At 46.0% G+C, this 18,598-nt stretch overlaps 1 protein-coding gene across 2 annotated transcripts in view; it reads left to right on the forward strand.

Moving 5' to 3' along the window:
- Window positions 1–18,598, forward strand: part of LOC8024086 (bifunctional 3'-phosphoadenosine 5'-phosphosulfate synthase) — a 70,359-nt gene that overhangs the window by 25,596 nt on the left and 26,165 nt on the right. Inside the window, exon 1 of one of the 2 annotated variants that reach the window (XM_002404280.5) lies at window positions 16,656–16,916. The exons of the other annotated variant lie outside the window; for it this stretch is intronic. Coding sequence (XP_002404324.3) covers window positions 16,887–16,916 — 30 coding nt within the window. The 5' untranslated portion in view covers window positions 16,656–16,886. Of the gene's footprint in view, window positions 1–16,655; window positions 16,917–18,598 lie in introns of those variants that run through there. 2 annotated transcript variants of the gene reach the window in all.

The raw sequence follows: 18,598 nt of genomic DNA on the forward strand, positions 1-18,598 counted from the left end.
GCGCAAGCCATGGGTATAGCCAAGACATTGCAAAAGGCATGGGCGCGTGCTCACGGCCGAGACACCTTGAAAACACTGTTCTCGGCATCGCGACCACTCGGAGGTGTCGGTCCAACAAGTATTTTCTAAATGGCTACAGCCGTCGAGAGCTCAAACAGATAAGAAGGAGGCCAAGATAAGAATACCGGAGTCCCGAATAAAGTCAGCTACAATCTGCGGTCGTTGTATCACCTGGTAACGTCTGGTGACGCAAGTCGGAACAGAAAAGACAAGGTTGCGTGGAGAATCTTTCCCGTGGAGTGCTTCCGTCTCGTGAGGCATTTGGAAATTAAATGCAAAGTATTCTTGCTTTTTTTTTTTTTTTTTTTTTTTTGTAAAACGTTAGATGTTTGATAACGGAAGCCTCTGCACCCTAAAGTTAATTCGTCCCTGGATATCCATGACAGGGCATGTCAGTACAACCGGTTTGTTTACCCTGGCAAAGTAAGCAAAACAATGCATTCACGCGTCGGAGTGAAACTATATTTCATATCACCTAAGCATGGACTAACTGCGAAGCCTGTGCAAGTGCGAGCGGCTAGCCTTGACTGCCTTGACTGGAGCTCTCGCTGTACGAGCGCTTGTGCACGCAGCCACCGAGGCTTCATCCAAAGCAACTAGCTGGCGCTTTTAGCATGCGCGGCTAACAATAGTCCATGCTAAGGTGAGACGACGTATAATACATAACTATACCCGCCCCTCCCCCCCCCCCCCCCCCACACACACACACACACATACGCGCGTGCGCGCTAGCGGAGGGGGGCGGGTGGGAGGTGGCGTGAACGATGTGGGGGCGGGTAGGTTAACACGCACCGCAGTGATACGTCATTCGCTAGAACGTCGAATTGCTCAAATTACCACTGTTCGCTGAAACGTAATTTGCTCGTGTGATATAAACCCGCCTCATGCTACAATTACAAGACGATGCTCCCCGTAGTGCACGGAGGTGTTGTTGAGAAAGGTGATTGCCATTAATGAGCAATATATGTCCGGACATTTCGTCGAACGCCGTTTCATCAAAGCCGTTTCATCGAACACCGTTTCATCGAACGCCGTTTCATCGAACACCTTTTCATCGAACGCCGTTTCATCGAACGCCGTTTCATCGAACGCCGTTACAGCCTGCAATATTTGTGTAATTTATTTTAATTTTTATACACAACGTCATCTAATTCTTCTCTTTTTTTTTAAAATCACAGGGTGCAGTGACGAGATAAGTTCCATCGTGAACATGTCCTGCCTCGAGAAAAAAGCCTCCATGAAACAATGATCCCTCTCCATGTCACATAAAACAATTACAAATGAGACAAAAAAAAAAAAAAAAAACAGAATGCACGATGTGTTTTCTGGGAAGCGGGTAGTGTTTTATTGTCTGACAGCGCGTACGTGTAATTTTGCGTTATGTGAGGATCCGAAAGGGTTATGTCTTCTTGGGTAGTACACCCAGGGCTTTACTCTTGTCTGGTACGGGTTGGCCTCCATAAGAAAGCGTCCTGAAGATCATTCATAGGCAAAAGGGTAGGTGATAAAGTTGACAGTGAAGGGGAGGTGGTTCCACTTTGTGCAGCTTTTGTCTCTGTAAAATTTAAAAACTAAAAAAAAACAAAAAACAGAAACGTTCAGTCTGAGCATAAAGCTGATAATCAGAGTATCGTTAGATTTTATTTCGTGTGCTCTCCTGGCAGAGTATCGTTATATTATAAGCGTGCTGCCCTGGCAGTTAAATGCTTTTCGTGAATAACCCTTCAACTAAGCGTAAGTGTGCAAACGAGCTGGTGTGAATTACACATTACTGAAACCCCCAGACAGCCGGTAAAAAAAAAAAAAAAGGACAGACATTCAAAAGTTTTTTATGTGTCGGTCACTTACCTCCAGTGTCATGCTTTCTGTCATGTACATGAGTAAAACTTTTCAGTAAGTCGCATACCGTTTGTTTTCACACCAATGGTTTTTATTTCTAGTAATTTGGCTCCACCCTAAAAACAGTTTCACAAGTGACTACCTTGGTCTTAACAAATGTAAGGTAAAACATCTATAAAGCACTGTTATGCCGCAAAACTCGATACAGAGAAATTCAATGAAACGGCCCTTAGCGATTCGATGAAACGGCGTTCGAGGAAATGGCGTTCGATGAAATGTCCATTCATTCGATGAAACAGCGTTCGATGAAACGGCGTTCGATGAAATGTCCGCTACCCGTCCTTCTTCACTAATAATTGAATTGTGTGTCTATGCACATACCGGGAAGTGAGTCAGCCCCAGTGGGAGTCTGATGCCTCATGGCGAATGTAGCTAGTGCAGTACAACCGTTGGCCTGGGTGATACACGACCGCGCGCCGGAACGACGCTCATTTAGATCGAAACGGACAGAGATAAGAATTGATGTTCCCTGAGTTCTGCAGGACGACCCTTTTTCGCTCTCTGAACCGAGTTTTAATGCGTTCTAAATCAATTTAAACGACGGCAACCTAGATAATGCCTTTCCTAGCTTGTTGGAGTTCTAAGACGAAGGGTCGCTGCCATTTTTCTTTCTGACAAAAAGTAAGCGCGGCTATACCCACTAACCGACAAAAACCTCCTGCGATGCAAGAAAAAATGCACGCGCAATATATTCTTATAAGCACATAAACCCTTTAACAAGAAAAAAAAAACTTGAAGTGGGCTGGCGTGTCTAAATTGCATTCCGAGAGTTGTTTGGGACCGAAATAAAAGTACACAGCTCAAGTTCATCCAAGGCCGTGGAAATGCGCAGGCCGGCGGCCGACGCCAAAGTGAGCGGATGCCTTCTATTGGCCGTACCGCACTATCCGCTTCGTCCCTCGTCGTCCACCATGGGAAAACGTTTAAAGGGAGAGTTCTGTCAAAGACATGACCTTGAGCATAACCGGTCGATTTCGGTGGCGTCCTAAAATGCGTTCAAGCTTCTTTTTTTTTTTTTTTTTTTCATGAGTCAGTGAAATTATTTATGAACTTTTTAGTTGAAAGCACTAAACGGAATCTTTCTATAGCTAGTAAAAGGGGTCAAGCATGTGTCCACGACGGTTTTAGAGGGTAAAAGTTTCTTTTGCGAAATAAGACTGTACTGAGCGACTGAACCCGAACACTCACTAATTAATCTAATTTCTTTTTCAGCTGAAAATGAAAGTCCAGTTCGCTGTGTTTAACTTATACTTCTACCGTTTGCATCCGCGCTGCGGACTGAATGAGTCGCCTTCACTTTAGCTTTCATGAGGCTCTCGGCGCCTGCACGTAGCATTTTAAACTTTTCGTCAGAGGTATATTTCACTTATCATTTTTTCTTGTAAAATCACAGGGTAGCTTCTTTTCTATAATAAACTGGGCCAAAAAACTTGCCAGGGTCAACGACGGACGGCGACGCAAACGAGAGAGTCGAACAGGCGGGGCGCGTTTGGGGCACGTTTTGCTCACCTGGAGGACGACATCCTCGACGTTGTCCTTGAGGTCACTCTAGAGGTCGTCCTGGACGTCCTCCTCTAGGACGTCATTCTTGACGTCGTCCTTGAGGTTGTCCTACAGGTTGCCCTTGAGATCGCCCTAAACGTCGTCCTTGAGGTAGTCCTAGAGGTCTTCCTTGAGATCGCCTTAGAGGTCGTCCTAGAGGTATCCTTTGATGTAGTCTTCAGGGACGTCGTCTTCGTCACCGTCCTCGACGTCGTCCTTGAGGTTTTCATAGACGAATGCTATCGCAATTCATAGACAACCAACAATAGTGGTTTCAGCAGCAATTTCTTATCCGCAGGCTTGCTCGCTTCAACGCGACGGACTCCTGTCTGATTGAAGAGGCGATAGACGCCGCTCCAGCAGCTGTGATTCCACAATCTTCGCTCATCTCTCTCTAACTCCAAACTCGTCAAACACAAAGTTGGGGCCGAAGTTGACGGAGCGCACCGAACGGCCTATCACGACGATGACTTCGCGCTTCTTTCGCCGACGTCCAATCGGCGCGCTCCGCGAACTTTCTTCTCCAACTTTGTGCTTGGCGAGTTTAGGGCACCTGGCCAACACCACCTAGAAGACAAGGCCGTAGCACTCCTCCAGTGACGTCACGGGCGTTGGCTGACTGACGGACGCCGCGGTACTGTATGGAAGTGAGCGAATCGTACGTGAGTTCGCCGTCGTACGAACGAGTTTTAGTGGACAAAAACCTGCCTAGCGAGCTAAAAGTAAATCTATACACAACGTTAGGGCTCGGAAACATATTTTATTGCGCAGAAGGCGATCGAGCGCCTCGTGGTATTGCAAAAAAAAAAAAAAAAACTACTACAAGCGTGGACGAACCATCGTATGAACGACGTTTGATAGCTAAAACTTGTTTTATTAGATAAAATGCCAGCTATAAACGATTATTGAAACACGAATTCTGTTTAACGGCACACATTACTATTATTTCGCAAGATTATTGTCATCATTCAGAATTCAGAAGAAAAACAAGGCGAGACAAACATGCGGGCGTCATGAATTCTCGAGACCGATACGAGTGGTCTCTTTAAGCCTTAATAGGGTATGACTATTGCTGCAAATTGTGGACTTAGTTTATCATGATATTGACCCGAAACTGGAGCAGGAAGAAAATTTTACAGTGGTAGAAAGAAATAAACAGGGACAAACACGTCTCCCAGCTAAATGATTTAATTGAACCACCTATAGACATGTAGATCCACAGCGCCACAGAACTGATAAATGGTAAGGATAGGCTTCAGCCAGCTCGCCTGCGCACTATATACATTCGTAGGCTTGGTGTCTACTAACAATAGTAATCAGATGGGTGCTCGGGTCTCGAGCTGTTTAGTAGGAGAATACGTAATTCAACAGAACTTATGGTAGTTCAGGAGTATTTCCTACGAAAGCAACTATTTTTTGTCAAATATTTTATTTATGAGCTTCAGTAGACTTATGTATAAGTAAAGTATACAAGTAAAACGGCTCTCTTGCACCACGATACAAACTTCTCAGAAATACGTCTGTTCCATCACACTCACGTAACGGCTAAAAGAGCACTTTCGAGGCTGCGACTGCACTTGTCACCTGTGATGTACTTGTTGCGCTACTTGATGCACTTCACAGGCTCGAATACAGTTAGTTCCACAACACTGTTTATGTGTAGGAGGAGCAAGCACGACAAACATAAATTAAAGAAAACTTAAGTGTAGTTGCCAAATTTTTATCATAGCGCCGACAACTTACTGTCAATATTTTAACCTCAAATACTTGGTGTGTATCATCTTAAGTATTAAATAAGTGTTAAAATGTGTTTCTAAAGTGAAACTAAACAATGCTGATAATAAAAAACAAAAATTACGTGTAAACTTAAACATTGTATTTAAAGTCTTACTGTTTCAAGTATTCACATGGGAAGCCGGAAAACTAAATGGCGTATTTATCACCTTTCAAACACCTCTCAGGCATCGCGTGTATTCCATAAGGCAACAAGCACATACGCACAACCCAACACAAATTCTGCAACTGCGTCTTGCACAGCAAAGGCATCCGTTCGCTTCCTGTCTGAATTCGGGTATTCACTCGTGGTGTGCGAAATTGACAAGTTGGTCGGGCACCCCGAGAACTTCGACGGAACAACTCCAGTACGGATGCGCTCCCGGTAGCGTCGTCGACGTGGGTAGGGTGATAACCTTCCTGCTAGCAAAATGCGGGACACGCGGGGCAGGGGGCGGCGGGAGGGGGAAGGGGGGGGGGGGGGGGGGGGGTTAGAGGAAATTTTTAACACGCAAACAATAAACCGAGGCTCTGTTAACGCATTTATTATCCCGTGCTGTTCATATACCTGCTAATTGTGTTGCAGCAATTAAGCTCAAATAATTTTCATTCCAGTGATATGTTTTTAAGGCCAAATATTATTATATATGTCGAAGTTGAAAACATAAAAATCGACTGTATCAGAACTCAATGCATCAAATGGAGATAAGAAACAGTAAATCTTTTTCGGGTTATTGTTTCCTGTCAACGCTTACTTTTATCAACATGGTCCTGCACAAAATTTTAACATTATGTGCTTTTTCGACCATTGCAAATGTAACTGCAGTGTCTTCACAGAAAAAAATATTCAGACACAGCGATTTGAATATAATTACAATATGTTATATTTAAACTTTTGGCGAGCAATTTTTCTTACAATATTTTGCCACCAAGCGGAGAGGCACAACGGCGCATGCGCGTCGCTTCTCCTGCAATAACGACGGTCGCTTCCCGCAATGCTTGGATAGAAAATGGTGTACCATTTCGATTCACAGGATTACCAGCGACCTCCGCGCTTCTTGTGCTCCCTTGTTCGGCAGCACCATGAGTTGCGGAGGGAATTTTACGACTGTGTGAAATGCGGGACATTTTGAAGATTTTGGAATTTCTCGCGGGACGGCTGGTTCACGCTACTCCCGGAGCACTTCAGACTCCGTGAAGTGAAGTTCGCACACCTAGAAAATAAAAGCGAATTCGTGTAAGCGACGGGAAGCGTGAGCGAACAGGCTGGGAGAGTGAACAAACGAGCGAAAGTAGTGCGCTTCAGCCATTTCACGAACTCTAAAACGGTTGGGAATTGGTCAAACGTCAAAACCGTTAGCCAAAGAAGAGCAGTCGTACCCGCAATAAATGACATCACGTGTGCGTTGGTTTCGCTAAGGACAAAGCGCGACACGCTTCTTGAATCTCGAAACGTTAATATTCTCGAACTTGTACTTTCTTCTTCCTTTGCGTCCTACCAGTGCAAACAATGATTTGAAACATGAGAAGTTCTCACCTTGTGGCTCAAGACGGCAAGGTTGTCCCGCGGGATCGCTCGTATAGTATCACGAAAATCATTCTCGTTCGGGAATCGGCAACATTTCAGTGGCATCGGTACGCCGTTGAAGACGACGAAGGCAAACAAGCGCGCACGCTTGACACGACGGCGCCGGGTCCCTATCATTTCGTCGAAACTCGTTTCGTGGATATGCGTTTCGTGGACCACTTTTCATGGACACATGTTTCGTCGACACGAACATTTCATCGACACTCGCTACGCGAATCGCACGCGTACTTGGCGCGAACAAACGCCAACTCGTTTGTAGACAACGCGTCGGGGTATAAAATTCTAGCTTTTACAGTGCTTTCTTTTTAAATCAAACACCGCCCCGGCAAATGCGGCGGACTAGAAAGTTCTTTCATATTAAAACTTACCTTAAAAAAAAAAAAGTATCGCCTTGAGTGAGACTGGTTTCTCTGTATGAATTCGCGATGACCAGCAAGTTAATTATTGGTCTTATAAACCTGCATTTCCTTCGTGCGCATTAATCGCATTCCCGTTGTCAAAATAAAGCAATTCACGTTAGACTCTCACTTTGTCCACTCTGTATTCTTTTTTTTTATCGAAAGGTTTTGTAAAAAAACAGCTTCAATTGTGTTTTCCTTTTTTCTTACAAACGATATCAGTTTATTTTATGTTTATTTACCAAACAATCATGATTTCTAGATAAATAATATTGTTGTTTTTCTTAGCAAATGTAACTTTTTATGCTCCGTTTTTTTCGTATTTTTTCTTAAATGATGCGTTTTTTTTTTTTGTTTTTGTTCTTTTTTTCAATGGAGAGTTGGCTTTAATCGGCAGCTGTGTTCGTAATTTACTAAAACAGAGTCTTTGCTTCATTTACCAGAAAGTCTTCGCCTATTTTACATCAAAATGTTTTTTACTGTGCCTGCGCCGTCCGCGTCCGGACTGCGCACTCACCAAACTCGCTGTTGTTCTGCGCTTCTAGCTGTGTCAGTCGCACCTGCGTCCGCTTCCACGGACGGAACCAAGCACAGCTGCCACAATCGTAGTTTGCCCTTACCCGTGTTGCAGCCCTCTTTAGGGAATGTTGAGCCTATGTAGTGGTGCTTGAATACTCTCTTTTCGGAGCAAAAGGTTCTGTGCTAGAGATAACGAAAAATTATGCTTATTATTAGCGACGCCCAAACCAGAATAGACCCTTTTGAAAAGTCCGCTCCAACCATTGAAGACGAGCGCTGCGTCATCGTTCGCCGAGGACTCGGATCCAATCACGCGCTTCGTGTCCGCGGATGGATGGAAGTTAATGACTATGGCCTTTGTAACAGGCGGTATCTTGCGCCGTCTAGCCGAAGTCTGAAAGGACTCGCAATGGCCACTGTCAACGTTGCTCCATAGACTTTTGAAAAGGGTCTGTGAAAGTATCTCTTGTATTACTATGCCGAGAGAAAGCGAGGGAGAGGAGGAGATGAGAATTCTCGGGAACGTCAAAGCACTGAGCTCTGATTTGGAAGGTATAGCGGGCAGACACAAGGGATAGCTGCCTTTCTCTTATTCACACTGTTTCGAACGCGTTCGAACGCGAGACACGGCGCGAGGAGCAGACGACGCTCTGAGTGGAGGGAGACAGCGGATAGAGACAAGGCTACACCGCCTAGAAGGCAAGGCCGTAGTGCTGATATTTTTCCGACACCAGCGAAGGCCAACGCTGGGCACAGATTGGAAGCGAGTTCTGCGTGAGCGCTCAGCTTCGAGTCAAGTTTGAGCCGAACGTTGACGCAATCGTCGCGTCCAATCTGTATCCAGCGCTGGCCTTCGCTAATGACGCCATCTCTATCAGCACTATAGGGCTTTGTTATCTAGGAGGTGTTAGACAAGGGCAGATATAGCATTGGCGCCTCTATCCAATAATCCTTCCAATCAGAACTCGGCGCACTGACCGCCACCAGGCACTCTCATCTCCTAATCTCCCTCGGCAGATTTGGCCTCGAATGAAAGTGTGCACGACAGATTAATGCTAGGGCACTCGCGTATTCGTACGATCATTTATAAGACCAACTACGGCTCCACTTAGGGCACGTAGATTAAGCAGCGTAAGATAACGTTATCATGAACCCTTATCACCCGACTTTACTCAATTCTTCTATAGATTGTTAACTCAAGCAGAGATTGAGAAAGACAAGTTTAGCGTTGGAACATAAACTCGACAATTTGCGGAAGAAAAATTTATTTTGTAACGAATCACACTTGCAGTGAAGCTCGATGGATGAGAATTCATACTACAATTCATCGCATCGGTGCACTCGAAGGGTGCATCGTATGTCCGATTTTCACACGTATAACATCGAGTTCTAAATGTTCAAGGACCAGATGTTTGTGTTTTTTATCGGTAGATCTGTATCTGTTGTCATCCCCGGCACTTACATTCCGCTGAACAAATATTCCCCAAATCGCAAATCTTTCCCACCAAACATTCTCAACAAAGGCGGAGGGAGCTCTACCTTTTGGTGATCAATTACATCCCAAAAGCAACCCCCCCCCCCCCCCCTAAGAAAAAAAGAGGGTCATTTGAAAAGTTTTAGTAGCCTTCATTGAATCTAACCGAATATTTCAAATTACCCACTTTCTACAGGGTGTCACAAATGAAAATTTACACGGTCTTTTTCACCGCAAAAATAAACTAGGCATCGCCGAACGCCCATTCTCCGCCCAAAGGTAGAGCTAGAGGTCACAACCAGATGCCAAAGTTTCAGCCCGATCCGATAACTTAATCAAAAGTTATAAGTGATTTTCTGAAAATTTCAATGGGAAAATGGAGCCCATTTTCGCCCATTTTCGGTTTCTGGTGCCATAGAGCCCCATGTGTTTGAAAACGCCGTCGGCCGCCATTTTCCCATTGAAAATTTCAGAAAATCACTTATAACTTTTGATTAAGTTATCGGATCGGGCTGAAACTGTGACCTCTAGCTCTACGTTTGGGCGGAGAATGAGCGTTGGGCGATGCCTAGTTTATTTTTGCGGTGAAAAAGACAGTGTAAATTTTCTTTTGTGACACCCTGTAGAATTGCAGCTTTCACAAGCTTAGCAATATTTGAAAGGGAATTTCGTAATACCACAAAAGAATAAATGACGCTTCCACGTGCGACGGAACGAGACATGAACTATCTGGCGATCCAATTATTGATCTAAAAAAATATAAATATTCATGCAACAAGCCCATTGTACGTCGTCAGATCAATAGACCCCTGGCAACAGCGAAATCAATGGAAATCATCAAACCGATAGGGCCGCTAAGAGCAAACAACGAACAAACAATGCCTACGACAGAACTGTCATAAAGTTAAATATAAACAATAAGTACTTCAATACTTGCATAAGCAAACCAAAAATGGTTGTTCCTATAGTCACGCACAAGGCATGGACAACTATACGCTTCCGCTCCTTGTTTCGTGATTGGCCCTTAGCCGTCCTTACCGGCTACTAATGCCGCAATATCATTGGCTGCGAAGCGATAATAATATGCCCGCGGGACTCGCCATGCCCTGCGTTTATTAAGTGAGCCTCATCCAACAGACCGAACTGCTGCCTGTAGACGACCGGAAATTAACCGCACATTCGCCAGATGAACTAACAATAAACTTTTTGAGGCTGCATTTTTATTTATTTATCGATACTACTGTGGATTATTTGGAGTCGAGTGGAGTTTCGAGTGGATACCTGTTTATGAATCGCAAAACCACCCTCAAGACGAGTTTCGTGTCGAATGTCTGGTCGAGTAGCGTTTAAGAATATGGCGGTACATCTCCCGATGGAAATTTTTGCAGAGGTGGGAAAATTAGCAGTGCAAACAAACAACGAAGCAATAAAAGAAAAAAGACAGTGTCAACAGGTGCACCAGGATATATGTATAAAACAGCTTGGGCAAAGCATCTTTATGCAATTTTCGAAAACGCGACGAGCATTTGTACAGCCATGTGAACCGCGATAACACACAACGATAAGAAAGCATTTCCTCGACTGGATACAGGACCTTGCAGTTAGGTCGAAATGAGAAAATACTTAGCCCTCGAGATAACTGGCGACGCTAAAGTACTTGGACGATACTGAGCTTCTTAAACGGCTTTGACGAAGAATATCTTTATTATCGTGTATTTGTGTATATGCGAATGAGGTTTCTGAATTTGTTTTGCTTTGTTTCTTAATATTTCCTATTCGCCCTCACGTCTGTACAATCCACCACCCTTCCATGAAAGTATGCAGTCAGATTATCAGCTCCAATTCAATTCTACGTCTCTCTCAACACGAACATCAATAAAGCTCGAGGATACACTTAATCATTTCTTATGAGTTGTGAATGCAAAAGCGTGCAAATCGCTCGTCCGCTCCCTTTGTCGTCTGCTCGTCCGCTCCCTTTGTCGTCTGCAGCATACTAGCGCGCGCGCGCTTCGGGATCTAGGAGGCCGTGGCGCAGCGGCCAATGGGAGCTCTGTCGACGCGCGCCAGCCAATGGAACCGAAGGCGAATCGCTCTTATTGGGATCGCGGAAACTAGGAGCCGCTTTCGCGCTTCAAACGGATGACTTTTGCTCGCTCCATGAGACAGTCAATGCTTTCGCATTTATAACCGAGGCGCCTAGCGTGTGCCAGTTGCATAGCAAACGACACTGGCACCACCTTCAGCGCCTGCTTGCAAACATGCATTCACTCGGTGATATGGCAGACGTGAGTTTTATGGCGAATTCGGGTGGTCAATCGCCGGCGAGATCGAGCCGGCGGAACCGGCAACCAGACCCACGCCGGCGGCACACCACGTGGCCCTCACCGCCTGAACACAAAACGCCAGACGGTGGCAGTTTACTTTGCCTCTTGCCCGCGCGACGCTGCTAGCGAGAGGCTGTCGCCGCCGTCACCCAAGTCCCAACGGCTTGAATGGACTCAAGTAGTGGCTGCTGAAGTGACTTCAGATTAGTTTCCTTCTTTCGTTCCTATTTTTCTCACTGATCTTCTCTCCCACTTCGGAAGCGACGACACCGGATACAGTCCGGCGCCTACACGCCTACCACGCCTACTCGCCCGGCCGTTTGGAGCTCGGGCGGAAAAGCGCCGGAAAGTTTCCGGTGCTTGCCGGAGAACCACCACCCGAACGGTGCGCGCCGGCCGGATACTGACCACGCGAACACTATTGCCGGTTTTCCGGCAAAATAAGTTGCCGACGATTGACCACCCGAATTCGCCATTAGTATTGCGTAGGCGAGCGAACGCAGGCGCTGTGCGTATCTGTTAGCGTTGCGTGCTCCATACTGCGCGTGCGCGGAACCCGAACAGCGGTCTTGTAATTGGCGCATGGCGACGACGGGCGTGCGCAGCGTGGAGCACGCAATCCACAGCCCACACTGCCGCTTACGGAGTGCGCCTGCATTTCGCAAACGTTTCCGAGCATCTTGAAAACGCTACGCAACTCTTGGAAAACTTCCTCGAGTTTGACTCTCATCCTCTCATACACGTGTGCATGATATCATGTAATTCGAATAAGCAGGAAAGGAGTCCGGGCAGCATTTGATTTTCCGTTTCGAAACGTTGGCGGAAAATTATTTTTCATATTTGATTCTTTGATTATCATTCCGACTTCTGGATCATCGAGAAAATGAAACACGATTTCTCGGCCCCCGGTTTCTCGGCCCGTGCTACACGTTGCAGGGGCTCTAAACTCATCAAGCACAAAGCTGGGGCCGAAGTTCACGGAGTGCACCGATTGGACTATCAGGACGATGACTTCGCACTTTTGTCGCCGGCGTCCAATCGGCGTGCTCCGCGAACTTTCGGCTCCAACGTTGTGTTTGACGAGTTTAAGGCCCCAGAAGGCGGAAACTCCGTCAGAATGTGACGCTGTCAGTGGGGATAACGTGCAAAAGCTTGAGAACATGACGGTATACTTGGATCAAAAGTATAGGAGGTACAAAAGCGACCTTATGAGCCGACGTTCACGTTGGCCTAACCCTTTTACTGCCAAATGAAAACAAACTTGTGAAGAAGAGAGAAAATAATACTGTCTTTCTTGCGGGCACGCTTGTTTTATTAAAATGGTTATTGGAGGAGCTCTGAATCATTTTAATAAAACAAACTTGTCCGCAAGAAAGGCAATAATATTTTCTTCCTTCTTGACAAGTTTGTTTTCATTTTTGTTTATCGAAGACACAAGGTATTCCATAAATATCGGCTCCAAGCGCACTCTCGGACCACAAAAGCAATGACTGCCCCACTTGTGCATATCACACATGGGGGTAGCCATTGCTCCTCGCACCGCAGTCGTAACTGAACTGACGTAACACCTTGAAACCTGCACCTCAGCGACTGGAGAAACCGCGGCCTCGTACGAAAAACGCTGGTAAAGATTTTTGTTTTTCTCTTTGTGATGGCCCACGGGCCGACAGTATAAAAAAGTGCATACAGAAATAAATAAACATCTCGGGAAAGCGGATGGAAATCCCCTTCTCTTCTCTCTCCTCTCCCGAACACTTCTGACGCCACTGGTGGGAAGGGTGGGTATGGCTGTCTGTATAAGATCACTTTCGTGATTAACCTCTTAAACTTAGCCGCTTATCTTCAGATATGTGTTGCTGTCTCCAGTGTTAATCAGTCGTATATAGGCAGGTTCTGAAAGAATTGCAGTTCTGCCCCTTATCCGTTGCCGCCAGACCCCGGGGCAATGAAGCTCAATTTCTGCCGCGTCCGCGACTGACATGTTTGTGGACCGAGGAGCCCCTGATGAGTTGCGCCACGCCAAAACCACGTGACGTTCTCGCGGTCGCCGTTGCGCGTGTACAATCTTCGAAGGCGCGAGCTATCCCAAGGTCAAAGGCGGCGTTCCTGTTGCCTGGTGATGCATCCATGTACACGTGCGGTTTGACGATGTGGACATAATGCCCTCCAGAAGACACGCGTACTTGTAGTTAATAAGCTGAATTGCTCGAGATGTGCCGAAGAACCATCTGCCGCGTGTGTACACGCCTTGCTTGAGAGAGCGCATGTTCCCATCCGCATTTCCCTTCGAAAAATGGCGCCCAAAGAAGATGTGTAGACTTGAAGTTTGTTGACTGTTTAACATGAACGAGTGATATAAAGCCGCATCTTACAAAGAAAGTGAGGGTTAAAAATTTAAAATTAAAAAAGACTTATAAAGCAATCCCCCCCCCCCCCCCCCCCCCCAAAAAAAAAAAAAAAAGAGACCGTAAATAATTATTAAAAGAAAAATGTCCATATTTCGGCTTTTCGAGTAATCGAACGTCAATCGTGTATAATAACACTCGTTATAATCATTTACAGGTTGAGAAAAGTATTTGAGGGAAAGAAGGGTTGGGGAGGAAAGAAGGAAACCTCCTCTCTCTAGCGTTCCGTCTGCTTCCTCCTCCTCAGTCCTCCTTTCCCTCGAAAACATTTCTTAACATGTAACTGACTACAGCTTGTTTTGCTACATGTCCTATATCAAACTGATTTTTTTTTTTTAGCAGTTACATTTACGTTTCCTCCATCAATGATTATGTCCCTCAAATTTTATACATCATCTTTTGCCGCTGGAAGACGTCTTAGATCTGGCTTTTGTTCTACTCCTTAAACCCAAAACCGGGGTCCGGAAACATCGCCTCTATAGAGACTACTTCTTCCTCAAGGATTTCCATGTCATGAATATATGTATATTCCGTTTTACCCAATACGACTGATCCATGGAGTCACAAGGGCAGCCGCCCTTTTCCATTCCCTAAATTTTTATACATGCAGAATTCAAGAAGAGGGTCAGGATTCAGGACATCCAAACCAATAGTTAGCTTCATAAAGTCATAGAAATTGTTTATTTTTTAGCAAATTTTGATTGCAGCAAGTTTTCTTCTTAAGGAATAAAAATATATGTGCAATATGCTGCCGTACCTTTGTGCTAAATTACAGTGTCAGAGCATGCGGAACTGAATCTAGAGATCCGTTGAGTCCTTTCGGTGTGAAGGTTACTGCGACCTTTCTCCAGCACATACAAGCTGGAGTTGCAATCGGCCGATGAACTAAAGAGTTTGGGCACAAAATTCACGGAAGTCGGCGGTGAAAGTGCAGTCGAGTGCCGGGAAGAAGCTACTGATCCCGGCGTCATACTGTCTCCGTTTTCTTATCGCGCGATTGGCAGCAGCCCAGAGGGGGGGAGACTGCTTGGCGTCAAACTTAGTCAAACTGGCTCTACTCCAAAAGGGGCATTTTGCGATGTATCAGTTCAATAAATCGCAGCTGCGTAACCCCTTCAAACGTATCTAAAAATAAAGTACGCACTTTATAAAAGAGAGCTAAATTGCTGTCATAATCGCGGTTGAACAGGGCAATGTCGCTTACTGGAAACAAGCGAAAATGTTTAAGATTGTATGGTGCCCTAAGGTTTTAAAGAATTGTACTGCGAGATATACGGCATGGTCTCATTTCACGCTCGAAGTCAAATTTATAGCCAACCCTAAATGCGATAAATCACAACCGTGAAAACAGTGCAAAAATTTGACAAAGGACGAGTGAAAGAAGTGCACGGACAAAGCGCTGACTATCAACTAAAGTTTAATTTTCAAGCAAACCAGAAAAATAAACACATGGAGCATAGGAAAGAACCAATCAAGAAACAAAAATACAACCCAACCGACAAGATTTCTACCACGTCATCACCCTCACACGTGGCTGCCATTCTCCTTGATAAAAAGGACTTCGTCATCCCCTAAGTGCACCGACGGTGCGCTCACACATTCCCCTTCCCTTTTGATAAAATGAAAAATGCCTCTTCAATCTCTCTGGCGGTCTTACTTTTATTACGCGTCAAAGTAAGACCTTTTTATCAAGGAGAATGGCAGGCACGTGTGAGGGTGATGACGTGGTAGAAATCTTGTCGGTTGGGTTGTATTTTTGTGTCTTGATTGGTTCTTTCCTATGCTCCCTGTGTTTATTTTTCTGGTTCGCAGTGAAAATTAAATTTTAGTAGATAGTCAGCGCTTTGTCCGTGCACTTCTTTCACTCGTCCTTTGTCAAATTTTTGCCCTGTTTTCACGTTTGAAGATGTTCAACCAACTCGCCCAACTTATGAAACTAATACCATGGGATATGATGAACTAAGAAGAAAACGAAGTTTTAAGTCAGTTGAAGAAGAATCTTCAAACGTGTGCTTCAAACATGGAGAATAGAAGGGTAGGAGAGGGCATGACGTCGGCCGCGTAGCCTCCACCAGCCATGCTCCCCTGACGCCTCGCCTCGTTCTCATTTTCCTCCTTACTCTCCTCACTTACCATGCCAACGTGACCACATCACGTGACCGTAGCTCGCCTTCGTCTTGCTATGGAGTACTAGAATACACCACAGTCTAGACTTCGATCTGATAAAACCTACCGGACGGAGCGCGCGCAAGCCTGCAAGGAGTCCTTCTACAATCAACCATCCATATCACACGTGACATGTCACGCGCACCAATCGCCAGAGAGATCTGCGGTCACGCTGGGCACAAAATCGTTTAAACTTTTTATGACTAGGCTTCACCAATATTGCAACGTGCCCCCTCCTAGTACTTCTAACCTCCTTGGCTTCAAACGACTCGTCATTCCCAAGAACCGGCAATAAAAAAAAAGTTGACGTTTTTTTATTATTATTTTACTTATGTAAATTACCCGTAATGTTATTTTGTGCACGCGCGCGCGTGTCTGACTACTTGTTTTCGGATTAATTTCGCCCGGGATGGGCATGTTGCCAGTAAATCTCGCAATAAAGCGGTGAGTTCATTCGCCTTTCGGCCAGCAGCCGTCGCTCAGCGCTGACGGCAGGGGCGCTGCGGTAGTGCGCTTCCCCCTCCCCTACCTACTCTCGCCCTCTTCTCTCAGCTGCTGCCGTGACTGTCGCCGCTACGGCCGCATCGTCGAGGCAGCTCCGGCCACTCGTAGAATTTCGTCACACTCGCTCCAAACACACAACCGCTTCTTGCTAACTACAAACTGACTACAGTCGCTTTTGTGCCTTCGACGAAGCCCACTTGCGTCCGCGAGACACCCCCCCAACGTCGTCCCAACATGCCGAACATAAGTACCAGTTTCGAGTCGGTGAGTACTCTTACATGTCATACATCCTGTCTACGTCCCCCGTGCCAATCAATTTAGGTCTTCGATTACCGGCTAATGTATGTTTATCTTCCTATCGATCCACCTGGAGTCGAAACGTAGATTACGCGCGCTGTGAACAGTGTAAAATGCGAATGATATGCGCTCCTCAGCGTGTGTTGTGGCGTTAAATACTTCTTTTTCACACATAGATACGACGAGTTAATGAGCGTCTGGCACGTATGTACGAGGTAGCTGCATCGGTCGCATGACGTAACTGAAGCCGCGTACAACGAACGTGGCGAAGCGGTGGCCGCTCACGCGGTTTGCGGGAAGCTGTTTTGAAGCGGTGCCCGCCTATCCAAGGACGTGCCTTCGTGGCGCGCGCGGTCGTTTCATTGTAGCCTTGAGAACCACCGCGCTGCGACCTCAAATCGGACAGGGCTCAAGGATTTACTAAGGAGAAAGGCGCGCGTTTTTTTTTTTTTCTTTTCTTTTTTTCTTTTTCCCCGGAGTAAATAATTCAACCGTGCGGCATTCGGGAAGTTGGATTTCCGTCTTTGGATTTAACGGTCTGTCTGCCCATGCATTTATTCATCATGTCCCAGAGGCAATCAATTAATAATATCAACAACTTGACAGTTAACATTTTTTTTTTTGGGGGGGGGGGGGGGGGGGGGAGGAGGAGGAGGAGGAGGAGGGGGGGCATGTTTAGACAGGACCTATACATACCTCTTTTCAGCTAAATCATGATTCCTGGATTGTAGCATTCTGGACGGAAATCACTTTAGAAAGGGTGTATAGTCAATGAATACTTAGCACTGTTGTGTCAATATTCTCACGTTGGAAATATTCCACGCTTCGTCTCTAAGTAGTCTTATCTGGGGAACCTTCGACATACTACTTCATTGAATATTGTAGATGGAACATATCGTAGAATACCGCGCATCCGCCCATTCCACATTAAGCGCCCATTCCCAAATTTGTAAGATATGAGAAAATATGCACAGTACATTGATATGTAAAATTGATGACCGGACAAGCGCCCCTCCCCAGTCTGGAGATTGCTTTCCTAAATATGCATTATGCAGCCATAATCAAACATTTGGTGATGCTGTGGGATGGTCACTTGTGGTAGTAACCGGAGGGTTCGGCGACAGTCCCCCAATCACGGATGCCGAGCCTAGCTACTCCCACACCCCGCAACTTTCTCTCAAGAACACCGCTACAGGCAGCTCCAAACGTCAGCCACACCAATGATCGCTTCTCTAGGAGGAACACATACCACAATAGGACTGGCTCCAATGGTGTTTATTAGAACACCAAGACGCACGTCCCCTAACCTCCCGCCGACACGTTCAGATACAAAGGCCTCTCACCTTGTCGGCACCGTCCCGAGAGCGCAGTTCAGAGCGAGCAAAGGAAAACCCTTGCGATAAGTCTGTTCTCTGTTGTATCTGAAGCCGGGAACGCACGAAAACCTCCTTCCCTGGTGGGCATCGTCATCACCCAAAACGGCTAGGTTACCCGATGAGGGGGGTGGGGGATACAAAAATCCCCCCCCCCCCCCCCCCCCCCCCCACCCCTCGGGTAAGAGTGAAAGAGGTCCGCCCTCCAAGACGGGGGACTCCCATACGCTTCATGGAAAAGGTCGGAGCTCGCGGCGAAGGGCGAGCATTACAAAG

The sequence above is a fragment of the Ixodes scapularis genome, unplaced genomic scaffold (genome assembly GCF_016920785.2).
Source record: "Ixodes scapularis isolate PalLabHiFi unplaced genomic scaffold, ASM1692078v2 PGA_scaffold3__209_contigs__length_174095766, whole genome shotgun sequence".
Taxonomy (NCBI): Eukaryota; Metazoa; Arthropoda; class Arachnida; order Ixodida; family Ixodidae; genus Ixodes; species Ixodes scapularis.